We start from the raw sequence: 18253 nt of genomic DNA, 5'->3' as shown, positions 1-18253 counted from the left end.
TGCAGCATCTAAATTATCGGTGGTCTCCACCGTGGAATGGCTGGGAGGGGTACGCACGTCTTGGCGGTCCCCAGCGTGGGGGCACTGTGGAGGTGGCCCTGAGTGCCCGGCGTGGGGGTACCGGGGAGGGGATGCTCTGTTTCTGGGGGACCTCGTCAGGGGGTGGTTGGGGAATGGGGAACCTCGCGTCCCTGCTGGAGAGTCCCTGTGGGTTTGCGGGGTCCCACGAGAGCTCTCGGGGGGACACGGGGCAGGGACAGTTGGGCGCGGCGTGGCAGGAGCGATGGGGGGGGATCTGGCGGGGCCCCGCTGGGGGCAGCGTGCCCGCGCACATTCCGCACATTCCCGGGCCCCCCACTCAGCGCCCCGCGCCCGCCCCACGCGTGAACGCGGCGAGAGGATGGGCGCAGGCGGGGGCGTGGTGGGCTTGCGTGGGTCTGGCTGCCCACGCGGGGCCCTCGGCGAGGACATGGCTGCAACGGGAGTCCGTGTCTCCTCCCGAGCGTGGACAGGGCTTCTCCTGCCAGTCCCTCTCCAGGTGTCCCCCGACACGTCCCCCGCGCGGCCTTGGGTTACGGATATAAATACCGGCGGACGGTGAAACCCGACCGGGAGCGGCGCGCTGGGGACCGAAAGCTCTCCGTAGAGCATCAAAAAGCAGCCCCGCCGCCGTCCCTCGTGATGTCTCCGTGCCGCCAGGGGGGGCCCGGGGAGCGGCGGCCGTGCGCTGACGTCGGACACCGCGGAGACAGGGATAGGGACAGGGACCGGGAGGGGAGCGGCGCGCACCGCACGTGCTGCCGCCACTCGTACACCCAAGCGCGGGCTCTGTGCGTGCCCAGAGCCTTCTCCACCCAGTGTTCCTCGTCTTGCTTTTGAGTATTTGCAGCCACATCTCGCCTTCCCCTCACACGGAGTTTTGTCTTTTTCAGTGTCCGTGCAGGAAGGGTTTGCCCTCACCCCCAGCTGCTCCCACTGCCTGCAGCGTCCATCCTGGAGCTGTGCCAACCAACCTGCTGCCTGTGGCATCCTGTGGTCCCTAATGGCACACGTGGGTGGCGGTGGGACTGGTGGACTGCAGTGAGCCATGCGTTGAGCACCATGGGCACAGCACTGCTGCACAGAGCTCGTGCACTATCTCATTTCCCAGGTTCCCAGAAGGCAAACACAACTGCTGGATCCTTAAAGCTGCTGATTGTTTAATTGGTTAAAAATGTGTTTCCACCTCCTGGACTGCAGCGAGGCGAGCAGGCGGTTGCAGAACACTGCCAAGTGCCTTCACCTCTGCACCGAGAGCAGGGCCAGGAAGCTGTCAGCCCCAGGAGGTGGCTGTAAAGTGTGTCAGGCAGCAGGTCAGGACAGCCGAGCTGGGTGGAGGAGCTGCATGGGACATCAACATAGTGGGGATGTGGGACACTGGGGTACAGGAGGCTGGAGCTGAGGCACAGCATGGATGGAAGAGGCTCATCCATGAGTCCCCATCTCCCTCCACTGAGTTACTCCAAACACCCCCTCATCCCTGCCATGAGGGGAACATCTCCAAAAGATTGAGGCTGCTCTGGCCAAGAGTTCACAGGCTGCTGCATGAGCACCACAGAGGAATGGCCATGCGCAGTGACCTGTGCATTATGGGCTTTGCGTGCTGCAGTTGTCAGGGTAACCTGAAGGACTCCTTGTTTGTGTTTGGGTTCTGCATGCCAACAATGGGAGAAAAAATGAGCAGAAGAGAAGCTTGCGAAGAGAAAAGCATGGGTAATGTGGCAGCTGTGCTGTTCCTCAGGTTCAGATCAGGCAGAGGTCTCAGTGTGCTGGAATTTGATGTCACCATGGGAAGAGCCACCAGCATCCTTCCATGCTCCAGAGTGAAGGAGGGTCCCCACCTCTGTCTATAGGGTCCTGTCCAGGTCTCTACTGTGGCTCTTTCTGAGGGGTGTGCCCAGGTGCCCAACACTCTTCCTTGGGGTGCTGCCATGAGTCCCGGCTATCAGTCGTGATGTGCTGGGGCACTGTGGGTCTGCAGAGGGCTGATAATGCTGGAGCTGGGCTGCATGGTGCAGGGGGCTCTGATCCTGATACTGGAGAAAAATCAGCAAAGATCAGCAAGAGCCATTGAGATTGTAAACCCCCAGTGTCCATTGCAGGTGTTGCTGGCCCTGCGGCACATAGAAGTGTTGATGTCACCAGACCAAGTGGTTCTACCGGCACCAGTGGTGTCACCAGCCTCACTGATGCCACCAGCACCAGTGGTGCCACAAACCCCAGGGTTTCACCAACCTCATAGATGTAGATGCCGTCAGTCTAAGGTGCCACCTGCTTTACTGGTGCCATCAGTCTCATTGCTGTTACCAGTCATGATGGTGCCACCAGCCTCTGGTGATGCTACCAGCCTTACTGGGGCCACCAGCCCCATTGGTGCCACCAACGGTTTTGGGGCCACCAGCCTCATTGTGGTACCACCAGCAGCAGTGATGCTACTAGCCATACTGATGCCACCATCTCTGTCGTTGCCACCAGTTAAAATGGTGCCACCAGCCTCATTGGTGCCATCCAGCCTTGGTGGTGCCATTAGCCTTTGGGGTTTCACCAGTCATATCAGTGCCATCAGCCTCTTTGAAGACACTGGCCCCACTCGTGCCGCAGTTCCAGTGGTGTCACTGTAGCGCATGCATCCCTGCATCACTTTCTCTGCCACAGGCACCCATCACTCGTTTGGTCCTGGGCCTGGCAGGCTCGTGGCACTTTCTTGGATAGTGCAGTTCCTGCGCAGCCCAGCACTGATCTCCCAGGGTTATTTCTGAATCACAGGACAGGAAGCATTTAGAGGTTTAAGCCGAGATGAATAATGTGCTCATTTCCTTGTGCCGACTACAAAGCACCTGCTCCAGGGGATTTATGGAGTGCCACTCTCTCGCACTCGCGGCACTGCTGCCCACCCGGATGTTATTATTTTCTTGGGATGGCTGGTGGGTGCCAAGGCCTGTTTTCCCAAACACTGTGCACCTTCCCATCATTCTTCTTAGGAAAAGTGGCTGAAGGCAGCAGTGGGGCACATCAGGGTAGCCCCTGGTGCCAGAATGTGGCCCCAGGCAGGGTAAGGTGCACAGTGCCTTTGGGTGTCAGCAGGTGTGAGGTGGGAGCATTGCAGGAACAGGTGTCTCCAGGGCATGATGCTAGATGGGGTGACACAGGTACAGTAGGGCTGCAGAGGGACGAGCAGCTCCTCTCTGCGGGCAACTGTGGCAAAGGAGAATAAGGGGTGCTTGCAGCCACTGGGATAAACAGGCTGGAGAGGGCATGGGAGAAAAGGACGGAGCACGCTGGAGAGGGATGGACCACAATGGGGAGGAATGGAGCATTTGGAGAGGGGTGAAGCATGAGGACAAAGAGTGGAGTATGATGGAGAAAATGGACCATGTGGAAGAGGAATGGAGCATGTGGAAGAGAGATAGAGCATACTGAAGACGAACAGGCTGTGAGAGTGAGCAGCTAAGCACGATGGAGAAGGGTGGACCACAGTGTTGAAAAAGGATGGACCATGATGGAGAAGAATGGAGAATGAGAGCAGGAATGGAATATGAGGACAAGAATGGACCAAAATGAAGAGAGATGGACCATGACAAAGAGGCATGCAGCATGAGGGTGAGCAGTAGAACATGAGACCATGAAAAAAAGCCAGAGGGCGGTGGAGCACTGGGAGCACCAGGGAGCATCAGAGAGCTGGGGGGGCTCAGCGTGCAGTCCAAGTTGTACCGGAGAACAGAGCCCAGCCTGAACGCCAGCCCAGCCCCTGTGAATAATGCAACATCGAGGTATTGATTATGCCCCCTCCACTTTGTCCTCTTTCTGGAGCAGCAGCCGCACGAATCAGGCTGACACTGACCCAGCTCGGCCCAGCGATAAGTTGGGTCAGGCTTTTTTTTTTTGCTGCTTAGAGAGAAAATAAAGTGCTTGTGGGGAGCAGGAGCCAAGCTCCCCAGTGCCTAAAACAGCAATCGTAGCACTTCCTTGGATTTATGGTGTTTGCTTTCACAATGCCAGCCGGGATCCTGTTTGCTTCCTGCTCTGCAGCTGCAGCCTAAGCTGAAGGCTCAGGAGATTCAGGTTTTATAACACTCCTGGATCCTGCCGATGGCAACTTGTCCATCATCTTTTATGACCCGCACACCTCCTGTGAGGCTGGGCTGGGCCACTGCCACCCCATCCCATTGCCCACCTCCGGCTGCCCCTGGCAATGGGGTACCCGTCCCAGCGCCAGGCACTGCGTGCAGGGGCTGAGCTGCACCGGCACGGGCAGGTTGCTGAGACAAAGATGTCACCTCCTGCAATGTCCTGGGATGCTCGGGGCTGATGGCAAACACCAGAACTGGGCACCCCATGTCACCTCAGGGACAGAGCAGGGTTGCACCACACCACAGCATCCCGCAGCCCAGCTCTGTGTGCTCTGTCCATCCCCATCCCCTGCCTTCAGAGCCGGGATCCCCAGCTGTGAGAGCTTGGCCACCCCACAACCACCCCTTCTCCAGATTTTTGGTGTCCCTCTGGGAACCAACCATCGGGGCCTCCAAATGAAAAGCACAACTTTTGTTTCACGTTTTCTCTGCTCAGTGGTGAAACGAAGATGGATTAGTTCGCTGTGGTTGCTAGCGTGCTAGACTCCTTTTCCCAAACACACAATAGAAATATTCATTTACCGCTCTGACGACGGAGACTTTTATCCTCCTTATATAGTAACAACTCTGCTCCAGAGGGCGATTTTCATTTGTTACTGATACACTCCTCCATCCCTGCCCACAGACTGTGGGCTGTAGTTTATCCATGGATACCCCAAGCTCCTCTGATTTATTACCACCTCTTCCAGCCGATAGCACATGCAGCCCTCTGCCTCTCCATTTCTTCCCTTGATTTGAGATTTCTCCCTTTCCCCCACCCATTTGGCCAACACAGTGGTTTAATGGAGGGCTGTGGGGCGGTGGCAGGGGCCAGGGGACGCCAGGCAGTGTGGGGACCTGTGTCCATAGAGGGATGTGCCTCGAAACCCAAAGGTGGCGAATCCAAAGCGGATAGAAGGAAGTGGTTTTTTTTTTTTCACTCCCTGCTTAATTAGGCTGCCACAGGAAAGTGCTCAGGCCAAAATTTAGTGGGATTCAAGGAAGGATTGGACATCTATGCGGATAACAGAAATATCCAGCTATAACAGTGGATGCCAACACAAATTCTGGAAGGGATATTAAGCCTCACGCGTCAGGGTGTAAACCTATCCCAAACAAGGCAGCTTAACATTGGGCAGATGACCCACATACGCTGCTGCTGCTACAGCTGCCAGCAGGCAGGACGGTGGCCTTGCTCCCTGCTGTGGCAGCACCTTCTGCAGAGGGCAACGAACCCCTCTGGGCAGTCACCATTCCCAGTGCCCCACACCTATTGCCCACACCTTCCATCCTCTCTCCTTGGCTGCAGGTAACAGCCTGATCCTGCAACCTGCAGACAGACAGTGCAGGCAAGGGACTGTGGTAGCCTTCAGGTACATACAGCCAAGCCCTTTGTTCTGCTCTCAGGTCACCTGCTGGCCAAATACACCCAATTTCATCCCTCTTGTCACATCCCACAAATTTTGCAGTTGCCTAGCTTCTGGAAGGAACTGCTCACCTCTGGCATCTGCAGGTGCTGCAGATGGATGGCATGGCCCCATGCTCACACTGGCACCACCAAGCTGAGCCTTGGGAACATTGTGGACATGCAGGGCACTGTGCCACTGGGAACCACTGCACTGCCTGCACTTGGCCAAGGAGACCAGCCCTCACCCACAGCCTTCGCTAGAGGCTTGGAGAAGGGGGAATTCACTCCATGAGCTGAGCGTGAGCACCTCCGCACCCACCAGGGAAGCACCTGTCAATCTGGTGCCCATCCCCCTCCACACAATGGGATGCTCGGAAACCTTGCTGCGATGCAGCATGACAGAGGGGTGTCTGGAACTCTCCCACTGGTTGGGAGCCAGGGCTGCCCAGCACCATGCCAAGGGCAACCTCACCAGGGTGCCTTGGATCTTCCCTTGCCACCGAGCCCTGCACCCACAGGGGCTTCCAACTGGAGACATTTCTGGAGGGCATGAATCAGCTTTTCACAGCTTGTTAAAAATCTTGATCCTACCTCTTGTTTTCATGCCTTTCAAATCAGGAAATGAGTTTTACAACTTTTCCAGTGGGGCACAGCTGGTGGCCAGGGTCGTAAAGCTGAACTTTATAAATATCTCTTGTTGGGATCAGGGGAAGAGCATTAAAAAGGCAGAGAGAAAGAGAGAGAAAGAGAGACAGAAGGGAAAGAAGCTAAGGAAAGAGAAGAAAAGTAACTCAGCAGGACTGCTAAGAGCCCAGCTCAACGATGGCCGTGGCCCTGAGAGCGCTGAAGACGGCATGCACCTGGGGCAGGCTCTGCCTCCTTCTCTCCCTCTTCCTTCAGCTGCCAGGCTCCCAGGCCAAATGCTACTTCCAGGCTAAAGGTAAGCAGGGAGGTGAGTTGGGAGGATGCTGGGAGAATGCCTTGGCTTTCCCCAGGGCAGCTGGGCTCAGCCCTGCAAAGAGCTACACAGGCTGTGCTGAGCCTAGGAGCACAGTCGTGGGCCAGTGATGACTGGAAGGAGCAGTCTATAAACCACAGAACAGCTCCCCAGGGTTCTGGCTGAGAAACAGCTTGCTGGGCCATGAAGAGCTCCTGGCAGGAGCCAGGCTGTGGCCAAGATGTGGCAGGCTGTGGCAGGACCAAGATGTGGCCCGGCTGTGGCAGGACCAGTAGCACAGGGAGGAGGGCTTGCCCTCCTGTCCTTTCAGGGGTGAAGAGATGCTGAAATTCAAAGTGACACTGAATATGATTTCTCTGAGAGCCAAGAGTCACCTGATTCTGCCCCAAGTCACAGAATCACAGAATCACAGAAGTCAGCAGGATGGATAAGAGCATCTCCCTTTGCATTTACTTGAGCTTCCCAAACCTGCACAGATGGCAGGAGCGGCCACCAACTGTCTCCCGTGTCACAGGGAAGAGGGGAAGCAGTGATATACCTGTTTCCTTTCAGGGCAGAGGGATGCCGGTGGGGCTCCCACACACCCTCACGCTTATTGCCACTATTTTCTTTGCAGCTCCCTGTGAGTACGAGGGGAAGCAGTTCTCCCTTGGGGAGTCATGGCTGAGCACCAACTGCCTGCTGTGCACCTGCCTGCACCCCATTGGCGTCGGATGCTGTGAGACGTGAGTGAGGGATGCTGGGGATGGGCAGCAGTAGGGCTGGCGGTGGCACTTGTGACAGACCAACCAGTTGAGTCCTGAGGATTGTAGAGTCATAGAAGGGCTTGGGTGCTTGGGTTGGAAGGGACCATAAATATCCTTGTGTTCCAGCCATAGTTGCCAACCAGAAAATCAGGCACTAGATCAGGGTATGCAGGAAGTAAGGGATGGCAGTGGAGTACGAGGTGCTACAGAGGGTTCTGTGGACATCAGACAGGCAGGAACTGGCCTGGGAAATATGTGGGCTGCTCCCTGGCACCTGCCAGAGTAGCTGACAGCACTCTGCCCTCTTTTTCAGCACCCAGCACCCCATTGACTTCCCCGACTGGTGCGAGGCCCACTATGACACGCAGACCTGCCAGATCTCGGTGGTACAGAAAGCCAACCCCAGCCTGCCATGTGTGAAGAGCGTGGAGCACGAGTGGGGCTCAGCCGGCACCCCTGAGCCACTGAACAAGGTGCTGGATGCGGGGCTTAGCAGATAGAGTGCACGGCCTTGCTGTCAGCCCCACTCCCCCAGAGCACACCTCCTGCATGCTCCACACCTGCCCCAGCCTGTAGACATCACTGCAGCCACCTTCCAGGGAAACCACTGTCCATGTACTGAGCTAACATTTACACCCTAGCGCTGCCACAGTACAGCTCTGCTTCTGCCTTCAGCTTCCTGAACTCAGCTGGGGCCCCTTCCCCAGCAAGGCACTGCTCTCAAGATGAGCGGTGAGGTGGGCCAGGCACACAAGCCCCCAGCAGAACCAGCAGGCCCCGAGCTGTGATTTTTGGGGGGAATGCAGATCCCCGGGGCTGTCCACCGAGCTGCAAATGGAATTTTCAGCTCCAGAAGGACCACAGGACCAAATTACACCACATCCAGCTGCAAGTTAAGCAGCTCCCACCAAAACCCCAGTTCCCTTGCCTGCAGCCTCTGGCATCTCGGTGGGAAGCATAGCAGTCCTGAAGCATGACATGCTTTGGCCAGTCCCTTCTCTGCCCGAGTGCAAGAAGCGTAACCTGCTTCTTGAACCACTAATGTCCATGCTCCCACAGCTCCTGTGACCAGAACTCTGTGTGCTAGCCCTGGGTAGGCAGAACACTGGGCATATGAGGAAAACAGCTGTCCCCATGAGGAGCCTGGCCCCCTGTGCAGGCTGCCCCACTCCAGCTGCAGGAAGCTGGATGCCCCGCTGGTGTTCAGAGAGCTGAAGCAACCTGTCTGTGCGAGCGTGGAGCTGGCTGCCCTGACAGCCTGCCCCAGCTGGTGCCATGCCTGTGCTGTACAGAGCCTTGTGTAGATGTTTCTGTTCTTGCAATAAAGGTATTAAACAAAGTGGTCTCCACTCAGTGACTATCGAATGCTTACGCTGCCTGTCCCCCAGAAAGGGTGCAGGAATAACGGTCTTTTTAAGGCTGAATCGTGCATCTTCTGGTATTTATTAGATTACTACGCAAAGAGGAAAACTCTCTGAAAGGTCTGGTAGAAATGCAGAGCTAGCTATTGAGCAGAGAGACCTTTGTCCCAGTTCCCAAAAGCACACTGAGCATTTACTTCAGCTCCTCAAGGATCCCAAGACCAGCAGGATGCCTTTGAACACAAGAGCAGAAGGAAAGAACAGCCCAGGTGCTCAGCTTTGGATCATCACTATGCTGCTGCCATCCTGCTCCATCTGGAGCTGCCATAGCATTTGGCCACGTCCAGCCCAGCATAAACTGGCAGCACAAGACTGACCTGCCAGGACCTTCATGCGAAGCCAGCATTGGGCTTCTCTGAAAAGCTCCAGAATCCCTCAGCTATGCTCTTGTCTCTTGACAGCTTTGTCATGGAGCACATGGCCCTCCCCTGGTAAGCAGATGTTGTTGCAGCAAGGGTTGTGACTCAGGTTCCAACAGAGACAAATTGTCAGGCCCCCAGCTGAAGGCCGTGGCACAGAGCATGGCATCAAGCACAATGCTCCTCTGCCCACAGGCAGGACAGACCTGCTCAGTGCCCACCCATATGTTACAAACGAACCTGAAGAACCAATGTCCTGCTGCACGTTGATTGTGGTCCTGCCAGCCAATCCCTCCAGTACCGCAGGCTTTTACTCGCTCTTTCCACTTCAGATGGTGATAGAGTTGGCACTAGAGAACTGAGATACATAGGAGGCCAGGATGGGGTTCGTGGGAAGGACTTTGATGGGTAAGTCCCAGCTGAAAGTGTCCACTTCAATCTGCTCCACCCCAGTCCAGGTGATGGCCTCTGACTGGCTCCCACGAACCATGCAGGTCCTTGCCGTCTCCCCAGAAGTCACGAACTCGAAGTGCAGCCTCCACTTCAGGGACACTGTGGGCAAGAGGCAGGTCAGCAGCCAACACAACAAGGGACAACAACTGTATCAGTGTTGGCTGTCCTGGCAAGGGGACAAGCAAACATGCCCACTCACACACGGCCAGCTCCCTCTCTCATACATGATACAGCCCTGCAGAGAGTTTGCCAGTAGACACAGGGCAGCAAAGGCAGGCCTGGGGACACTGTGGTCCTCCCACAGGGACAATCAGGGCCGCTAACCGATGTTGGTGGTGAATCCTGGAGTTGAGCTCAGTGGGATTGGCAGGCTGAAACTGCTCTGGGCCGTGTGCAGGCAGGCCTCCTGATGGCGGGCATGTGTGCTGAAAGAGACAGGCTGTCCCCGTCGCCTCTGGAACTCCTCCTGGATGCTCTCTTCTGTCTGCAGGCTCACTGAAAACTGGACAGTAATCAGCAGAAAGCTCATGCTCATATGGTCCTGGGGCCTGTTTCCCAGCAGCACTCAGAACGAAAAGCCCTTCCCACCTGGAACCCCAAAAGAACCTCAGCTGTGTCTTACTGAGGTCTCACCAGAAGTCCCACAGCAGCTCAGTGCCACTCCAGTCCTTTCTCCCACTCTCCCACCCAAAACACCTGGCTTTCCACGCAGTGTAATGAAGTCAGCACTGACCTGTAGGCATGGGATGTCTCCTTCTGAGAAGTTAAAGGTCCCAATGACATCTTCTCCAATCTTATACACAGTCTTGAAGATACAGAATGTCCCCACCTTCCCACGCGTGTTGCTGATATTGTACAAGTCTAAGCAGAAAGCAGAGAGATGAACAGAGCTGGGGCATAACGAGGCTCTGCTTACTGCAGATTCAAAGAGCCTAACAAACACAGCTCGTCTGCTGGGGAATCACAGACTCGGAGTATGGCTTGAGTTGGAAAGGACTGTAAAGATCATACAGTTTCACACCTGCTGCCCTGGGCAGGATTGCCATCCACTAGATCACACTTACCTGGGCCTCATCCAACCTGGCCTTTAGCACCTCCTGGATGAAGGACAGGCATTCCCTCTAGGAAAGGTATGCAGCAAGCAACAGAAAACCACATGCTGGCTGCAATACGCTGGGGAGAAGGTCTTTACTGAGATTGGCAGGGAAGAATTTGAGAAATTCTGATCTAAAGCAAGCCCTGATGGAGCTGCGCTATAGCCCCAGACTGTTCCAGCAAGAGACTTTCACAGCAAGCAGTGAGCTGGGAAGAGGGCAAGCCTGCAGGCATTTCTGCTTCACACACAGGTCAGGACAGCATGTTTGAACACAAGTGACCTACGCAGGCTACGTCGGGAGGTGGCTGCCATGAGCAGCTCTGTTGCCAGGTCTGCCAGGCGAGAGTCTTTCTTCAAGCCCTCCTCCTCTTCCAGGAAGGGGTTTGAGGGTGCAACGGCTTCATCCTGTGGGCACTGGTAATCTTTGAGGCCTGTGAAGAAGGCAAGAGTCAGTGCGGCAGGCTGCAGACCAGCCTGCACCGAGGAGAGGGCAGAGCGTGGCCTTACCATGCAATACAAGGACACGGAAGGGCACACGCAGGAGTTTGATAGGGGAGTTGACCCGCTGGCAGCCGATGGTCAGCTTGTATACATACTTCACTGACTGTCCCCGGAAAGAGGGAGGGCCGTCTATGGGCAGCGTCTCGCAGTACGAATCTGCAATGGAAAGCATTGTTTTGCAAGGAATTTACTGAAGCTGCTGCATGCTGATTCCCTGCACGGAGTCCGGAAGAGTGGCAGGGGTAGGGGCAGAGCATGGTGTTTCCTGCTATCTCCTCTCCCCAGGTTCAAGCACATCCTTGGCTTCCTGCTTCTCTGCTTCTCACATCACGCGCTGTCATCCAGACATTGCTTCCAGCATATACAGCCAAACACACAAGTTCTGCCTCAAAAGAATGTGAAAGATGTAGAACCCAGGAATACACACATATGAGAGCTGAACTTACTCATCACGAGTTCAACCTGAATTTGCCTTTGTGCACCACATAAACATGACACTTTCAAGAAGCAGTCACATGTTATGCTTTCCTAAGGGCTCTGCCTCATCTATGCACAAATAATACTGAAAGCACAGAGATGTGATTGATACTTCATTCCTCTTCTGATATTCACTTTACACAAGCCCCACACTCAGGAAAAAAAGAAAAAAGAAAATGACTTTCTTCCTGTGTTTTTCTCTAAGCTTACCAGCACTTGGGGCTAAATGGCCAAGAAACAATTAAGAGATCTTCACAACAAGCTGTGGAGTAATCCCCTCTGCAGACTGATGACTTGGACCACAAAACCTCTGACAGAGATCTCTCAGATGCCAGGGCCTGGCTTTGCACCATATTCAGCCCTCTCAAAGCCCCATCCACATTCACCACATAAATCCCAGTGCTTCTTAATGCAGCATGAACACTTCTGCAGCTTTCCCAATCTGCACACCATTTAAGAAGAGACACAAACGGAGGACTGTGGAACATCTCCATCTCTGGCTTGCCCACCGTGACGCAGATACACCCTGCCAGAGGAAGGGCAGCATCCTGCTGTTAAACCACAGATCCTACCCCAAGTCTGGCACATCCTAAACTTTGAGGTTTAGATTAAAAGCTAGAATTACATTTAAAATATAACTTCTGGATGTAAGAAAGAGGACTGGACAGACAAGAAAGCCCATGCTGGTGACCAGAGGCCGCAGGCTCTTACACACAAAAACAAAAGGCAGTCCCACTGGACTGAGGTGCAAATTAAGCTGAGAACTGTCTCAACAGAAAAGAAAATCCGGTATTTCCAAGGAAGGTTCAAGAGTGTTACAGCAGACTGCTGCAAACCCCTGCGGCAGGTTTAGCAAAAATGCTCACAAGGGTCTCCATGCCTAGCCAGGACAGTCTGAGCAGAGATCACCATGTCTGGGCAGAAAACGGGCAGTGCACAGCATCTGCTACCTAGCGCAGGAATGCTGAGACTCAGGAAGCACCAGCTTCCTGACAGGCCCCGGGAGGAAGTGCATTCCTGGCACTGCACATGCTTCCCCGACCCTCAGGCTGTACCCTCTGGCTGGGCTCCTGGCTTGCATTGAGACAGCCTCCATTTCCTCCTCTCTCTATGATCTACCAAATATTTAGAGGCATTGCAACCCCAGAGAGGAGGCAGGAATAGTCACAGAAAGGACTTGAGGGCTTAAGAAAATGTTTTACATTGACGAATTTAAAGAGCTCGGTCTGGGCAGTGTGTCAAACTGATGGGAGGTGAGTCAACTTTAACGTATAGGCACCACAACATGAGGAAGTTATTGGGGAACAATCTCATAGGCAACTGAAGATGAGGTCTTTTATCAAACAACAGCCTCACACAACCTCAGCTAAACGTGCCAGCTCTGGCTATGGTTTATTAATACGGTACTTTGCTGAAGCAGAATTAAAATTGCTCGGTTTTTTTTCTGCCTTTCCAAACTGTGTAGGAAAACTCAAAACTTCTGAAAAACAGGAAATGAAGAATTAAGATACACACCCACACAGCCTTAACTCTGGCCTCCACGGAGCTGGCAGGAGCCCCCAGGAATGATCCACAAGCATGCCAGCTGCAGTCTTGTGTGAGGGGAACAGCACTGCACACCGATGAGATTGGTGTGAGCAGCTAGATGGAACTGGGGCTGCGAAACAGGGTTTTGGTGTCATGGGGTCCAGAGTCACACATACAGCAGCATCACACATAGCTCATGCAAGAAATGTGTGCGCCACATATAGCCTTGAGACAAGGAGTCTTAAGTTGCTGAAGAGTTTGTGTTCTTCCTGTGGAGCTGTGGCTGTGACCAAAAGTAAGGGGGCTTGTGCTTGTGCCACTGTCACCCAGCAGTGGAGTGAATGCAAACATACATCATCACTCAGAGGGACCACTGGCTTAGACGTAGGCTCAACAGCTTCCGTCTGCCATGCCAGTACTCAAGTAAATCCCCTCAATCCATCCCAGCCACCTAGGGGTTGGACTGTCATCACTGCTCTGCTCTCCCAGAGCCTGCTTAGCCTGCCCAAGCTGCTGCGGGAAAAAGGGCTTTCCATGCATGGCAGAAAGAATGCTCCAGCCCCACACATGCCAGCAGCAAGGAGAGCAGGAGCACTCCGGGGAGCCTCAGGCCACCTGAGATGTTCGCATCCTCCTCCTCCCTGGCATTCAGAAAAAACATGCATCTTCGGATGCAATGTGGTAGAGCCAGCTGCTCTCACACATGTGCTGCTGCACCTCACTAAGTGTATAACAAAACATTCCTGAATGACAGACGTTACAGTCAAGCACCACAGAGCACTGTCTCACCCCATTAATCACCTACCCAAGCGAAGCTCCTCGAAGAAAAGCAAGAGGTGCCAGCTTCAAAACTAGCATGGCATAGCCTGCAGCTTCTTGCTTTAACCTGCAGCTTTGCTGAAAGCTATAGCAGAGCTCCCTCCACCAGGCTTCCTCACTCTGTGAGCTGGGAGGTGTCCATCACCCATTCCAACCAGATTTCTGCTGGGACAACCTGAGGGATGCACACATACACAGCCTGCATGCTACCTGCTGCTGCACCACGGGCTGCTGGAACACAGAGATCTGGCATGAAGTGACAAGCTGGGTCACTAGCCACCAACAATAGCACGTTTTTGTGTTTGCACAGCTGACTGCTCAGGTAGAAGGCTCTCAGACAAGACACTGCCTGTAGTTAGGAAAAGCAGTTGCTGCAAATTTATTTTGAACAGCAAAAGGGAAAGCAGTGATGAAGCAGAGCTTACGGGGGGCCTGCTGGAAGAAGTCTGTGGGCTTTGGTGACATGGGGAGTTTTCAACTGGAGAAAATGAGAAGTGCTCACTTTTATTTTCAGAAGAACTACAACAAGTAGAATGGTCTCCAGGACAGCCACAACCTGAAGAGGAAGCACACAGCTTTGGCAGATGCCAGCCTAAATTCCCAGACTGCTTCAATTTGTCTGAAGGAACAAAGGCAAGGAAACACAGGTATGAGTAGCTCTGGCTGCAGCCAAGTATTTCAAAACTTTTCATGCCTTGCAGCTATACAATGGACCTGTGGGAGAGGCACAGGCCAGAAGCAAAAGTGAAGGACAATGCAAGACATACAGAGAACAAATTCTGGACAACGCAGCAAGGAGCAGTTCCCTAGGATTTACCCTCCCATCACTTGCCTTCTGTGAGCACCAGGGTCTACAGCTTGCAGCACTCAGGGCTGCAAAGCCACCTTGAGTGTGGGGCTCCCCAGAGGTGAATGCTTTGAAGAGAAGACAGAACTCACAGGATTTAGACTCCCCAGGATCCAGTCGCAGGTCACAGAAAAGAATCTTTGGTGGTGTGGACAGGATACACTGACCCCGCTCTCCTGGAAGAGACAAAGAACATGTAAGTGTTTCTCCCGGCCAGCCCCAGGGTGACAAGGGGGTACTCATTGTGGCAGGCTCACTCACGTCTCACTTCCATGGCGAGGAATGGGGAAGAAGAGGGGCTGATAAGGAAATATCTCATGTCCTGGTCAGACCACGCAACACTCCTGGGATAGCTGGACTGACAACCCTGAGGAGCTAGCACCACTATGATCTCAGCATTAAGGAGGTCCTCCAGCAGCCCATGCACCAGGGAATTTCTCAAGGAAAGCAACAGGGACTTCGCAATCGCAGCCCTCTGACACATGTCAGAGACAATGTGATTCCTGTTTGCTGTGCTGTCACTTCCACCACCTGTGAGAATCACTCACCTCTGTTGGGAACAAAGACCGTCTCGTTCTCTGCCTGTACGTCAGGCTTGCTGCCATCAGATGGAGGAAGCACTACTCGGTTCTCACTGGCATGAAACTGGCAGTGGATCTGGGCACTGGCCCACGCCAGCATCTCACTGAGAATAAAGAAAAGCAACACTCGTCTCTACACTTTAATCCAGATTGTAGTGAGCATGAATCAGGAAAATAGCAGCTCTTCTTGTCCTACTCCATGGGTGACTGCTTTTCCAGAAGGAAGGAGGACTTGCTTTACTGCCACTGAATCCATCCCTAAAGCCCCTCTCCAAATATGGTTCCAGAGCATACTTGAGCTGGGGCACTAACCTGAAGTCCCCTCCACCACAGCTGGATAACAGCTGTTGATAGCAGTATCACCCAAGGCCTGGCTCTGTAACTCTTGTTGAGCAGCAATTTTTGTTTAGTTGTCATGTACAGGCCACTCCTAATGAAGGACATTTAGCCACAAAAAAGCCAAACCCCAAGCCAACAGTGACATGCAGCAGCACTCTGAGGTGCGTGTGGCGATAAAACAACAATCACAGAAACGTATGGATTCAAATTAAACCAGAAACAAGTAATACCTGCTCTCTGGATTCAGCTGCACCTGCACATGCTCCCTCTCAGCAGCTGTTTCCCTCAGAACCCCTTTGCGAGTCACACTATAGACACACTGACACTTTGCAGTTCCCAAAACCCTTATTTGTTTTTACCTCAGTAGCAGTCTTGTGAATGCAGGCAGTGTCTGGTTCCTCCCCTGTTATCGAGCATCACAGTCTGATTAGTAAGCACTGACACAGAACTTTAGGTGGCATGGGGAACCTCTGCGGCACATGGATATCTCTCAGTGAGACTAATCAGACCACTTAAATGTTCAAGTGAACCAGGGAAAGAAGTTTGCTGCATTCATCAGCTAATTATGCGCTACTTGATCCTGCCTACTTTACCTGAATGTGCACTGGATACTCTGCCCAGTTACCTCTAACCCTACAAGCTGCCATTCTTCAAAAGCACCAGCATGGCTTTATTTAAGGGCTGTCCTAGGGTCTTCTTTCATAATATCTGCTACATGGAGGCAGAAAAATACCCTTGCATAAAAGACAGTGCTTAACAATTTTATGTCAGCTTAGCATGATTACAGTACCTTCCTTCAAACAGGGTATTTTGAATATTTTTCATTTATTTTTAGCATTGCCCAACAATGTGCCATCAGATTGTTTTAGTTTTTTAACCAGACATGCAAACAAAATGTGCATGTTCCTTCCTACCAGCAGACCTTGTTTGTTCAGCTGGCAGGACACAAACAGACCCCATACAAAAGCCAAGCTTACCTTTCCCTCACTTCTCCCTACGGCTCTTTCTGTAGCCCATAATGGCTGCAATCTACACAGTTTTGGCCAGGACAGATTCTTTTACCAAATGCCTCACACATCACAACTAGATTTGCTTTCTGCCATTTATTTACTACCCCTAATTTTTGTTCCTGTGCTTGAAATACATGCTAATACATTCAACAGGCAAGAGGAACGTGGAAGAAACAGAAACGGAAAGTTAAGGAACTCAATTAAAAAATGCCCTATGATGTTAAGACAATATACTACTTTGCTGCGGATGAGACTGCGAGCACTGGAAGTGGTTCCATCAAAAGTCATCTCTGAAAGTCATACTGGTGATGATGCAAAGGTTCTGGACCTGATGGGGCAGGAAACATTTCCCCGGAAGGACCCAGGATAGGAAAGCCATCTCCACCCCTGGGAAGTGAGACAAGGCCGCAGACACAGCTGACACAGAGCCTCTGGGTGAATCACTCCCTGTGAGCCAATGTAGGAAGCTCCTATCTTGTCACCTTTCCTCAAAGGCTACTTTGGCACAGCCGTGACAAGAAGTGAGGCAGCGCTCAGCATATAGGCCTGAAGAGCGCCTGTCCTTCCCTCCAGCTACCGCTTTCCCCTCTGCCTGCTGGCTCTGGAGGTAGGGATCACACACCAGTACGTCACTGCATTGCCAGGCAGAACTCCTTCCGTGAATGTTGGAAATAATGATGCTGCCTGGACGCTGCCCTGCAAGACTCACTCTGGTGTAACGAGATACCCTACTCTGATAGCCAGCTGAGCTTCGTTTTCTGCCAGCAACGCTGCTGCTGAGGGGCTCACTCGAGGGGCACTTAGTGCGTCTCTCCCAGCATCTCTACCCACATACTTCCCAGACTCTTTCTCGGGGGCAGAAAACCAGAATGATGAGCTCTGTTTCCGCTCTGCAACAGAGATGGCACAAAGCTCCATTAGGGGACACCTTGGGCGGGGAAGTCACCGGGGGCTGAGCTGGCACGGCCGCCCCGTACGCGCTGCCGCAGCACACCCGGAGGCAGCCCCAGCGCTGCCATACCTGCTGGCGGACGTGGAGGAGGCCGACAAGGGGTTGGTGAAGGTGATCACACACTCCAGCATCTCCCCAGCCAGGAACACGGGCCCGCGGCCCAGCTTGGCCACCACCTCGATCATGGCTGGGACAGGACCTGCCAGAGAGAGCGGCGGAGTGAGCAGAGAGGTGGCGGCTCACAAACGCGCCTGGTGTCACGCACACACACACGAAGGAGGCCCAGGGACGGCCTGGCTCCTCCCCTAGGCCTAAGCCGCAGCCGTCGGCACCCTCCCGCAGACCCCCGCGAGGGGCGAGGGCCCAGGAGCAGCCCCGGCCCCGAACGCCGCCCCGCACCGCACTCACCGCCCCGAAACCCCGCTCGCTCCGCGCCGCCGCCGGGCCGCCCGCTCCTCAGGGACTGCTCGGCTGCGCTCGGCGGCTTTCGGGAACTCTCGGGACAACTCGGAAGCGCTCGGGTGCGCTCGGGCGCCGCTCGAACCCGCTCGGTAATTTTCGGCTCCGCTCGGCTCGGCTCGGCTCGGCTGCCCGGCTTTCCGGAGGCGCGG

At 54.0% G+C, this 18253-nt stretch overlaps 2 protein-coding genes across 2 annotated transcripts; one reads left to right on the top strand and one right to left on the bottom strand.

The window, feature by feature from the left end:
* Window positions 1-6378: 6378 nt before the first annotated feature.
* MSMP (microseminoprotein, prostate associated) lies at window positions 6379-7760 on the top strand (the record flags this gene model as incomplete). Its single annotated transcript, XM_079548322.1, has 3 exons — window positions 6379-6496; window positions 7131-7239; window positions 7574-7760. 3 exons carry the CDS (start codon window positions 6379-6381, stop codon window positions 7758-7760), a joined length of 414 nt encoding a protein of 137 aa, XP_079404448.1.
* A 1608-nt stretch (window positions 7761-9368) lies between these two features.
* RGP1 (RGP1 homolog, RAB6A GEF complex partner 1) lies at window positions 9369-17827 on the bottom strand (the record flags this gene model as incomplete). The annotated part of the gene is made up of 8 exons (XM_079548080.1): window positions 9369-9592; window positions 9818-9995; window positions 10227-10354; window positions 10874-11020; window positions 11097-11246; window positions 14853-14936; window positions 15309-15445; window positions 17712-17827. 8 exons carry the CDS (start codon window positions 17825-17827, stop codon window positions 9369-9371), a joined length of 1164 nt encoding a protein of 387 aa, XP_079404206.1.
* Window positions 17828-18253: the final 426 nt, after the last annotated feature.

Source organism: Tetrao urogallus (genome assembly GCF_951394365.1).
Source record: "Tetrao urogallus genome assembly, chromosome: Z".
NCBI classification, from domain to species: Eukaryota; Metazoa; Chordata; class Aves; order Galliformes; family Phasianidae; genus Tetrao; species Tetrao urogallus.
This window is presented reverse-complemented; position numbering and strand designations above follow the sequence as displayed.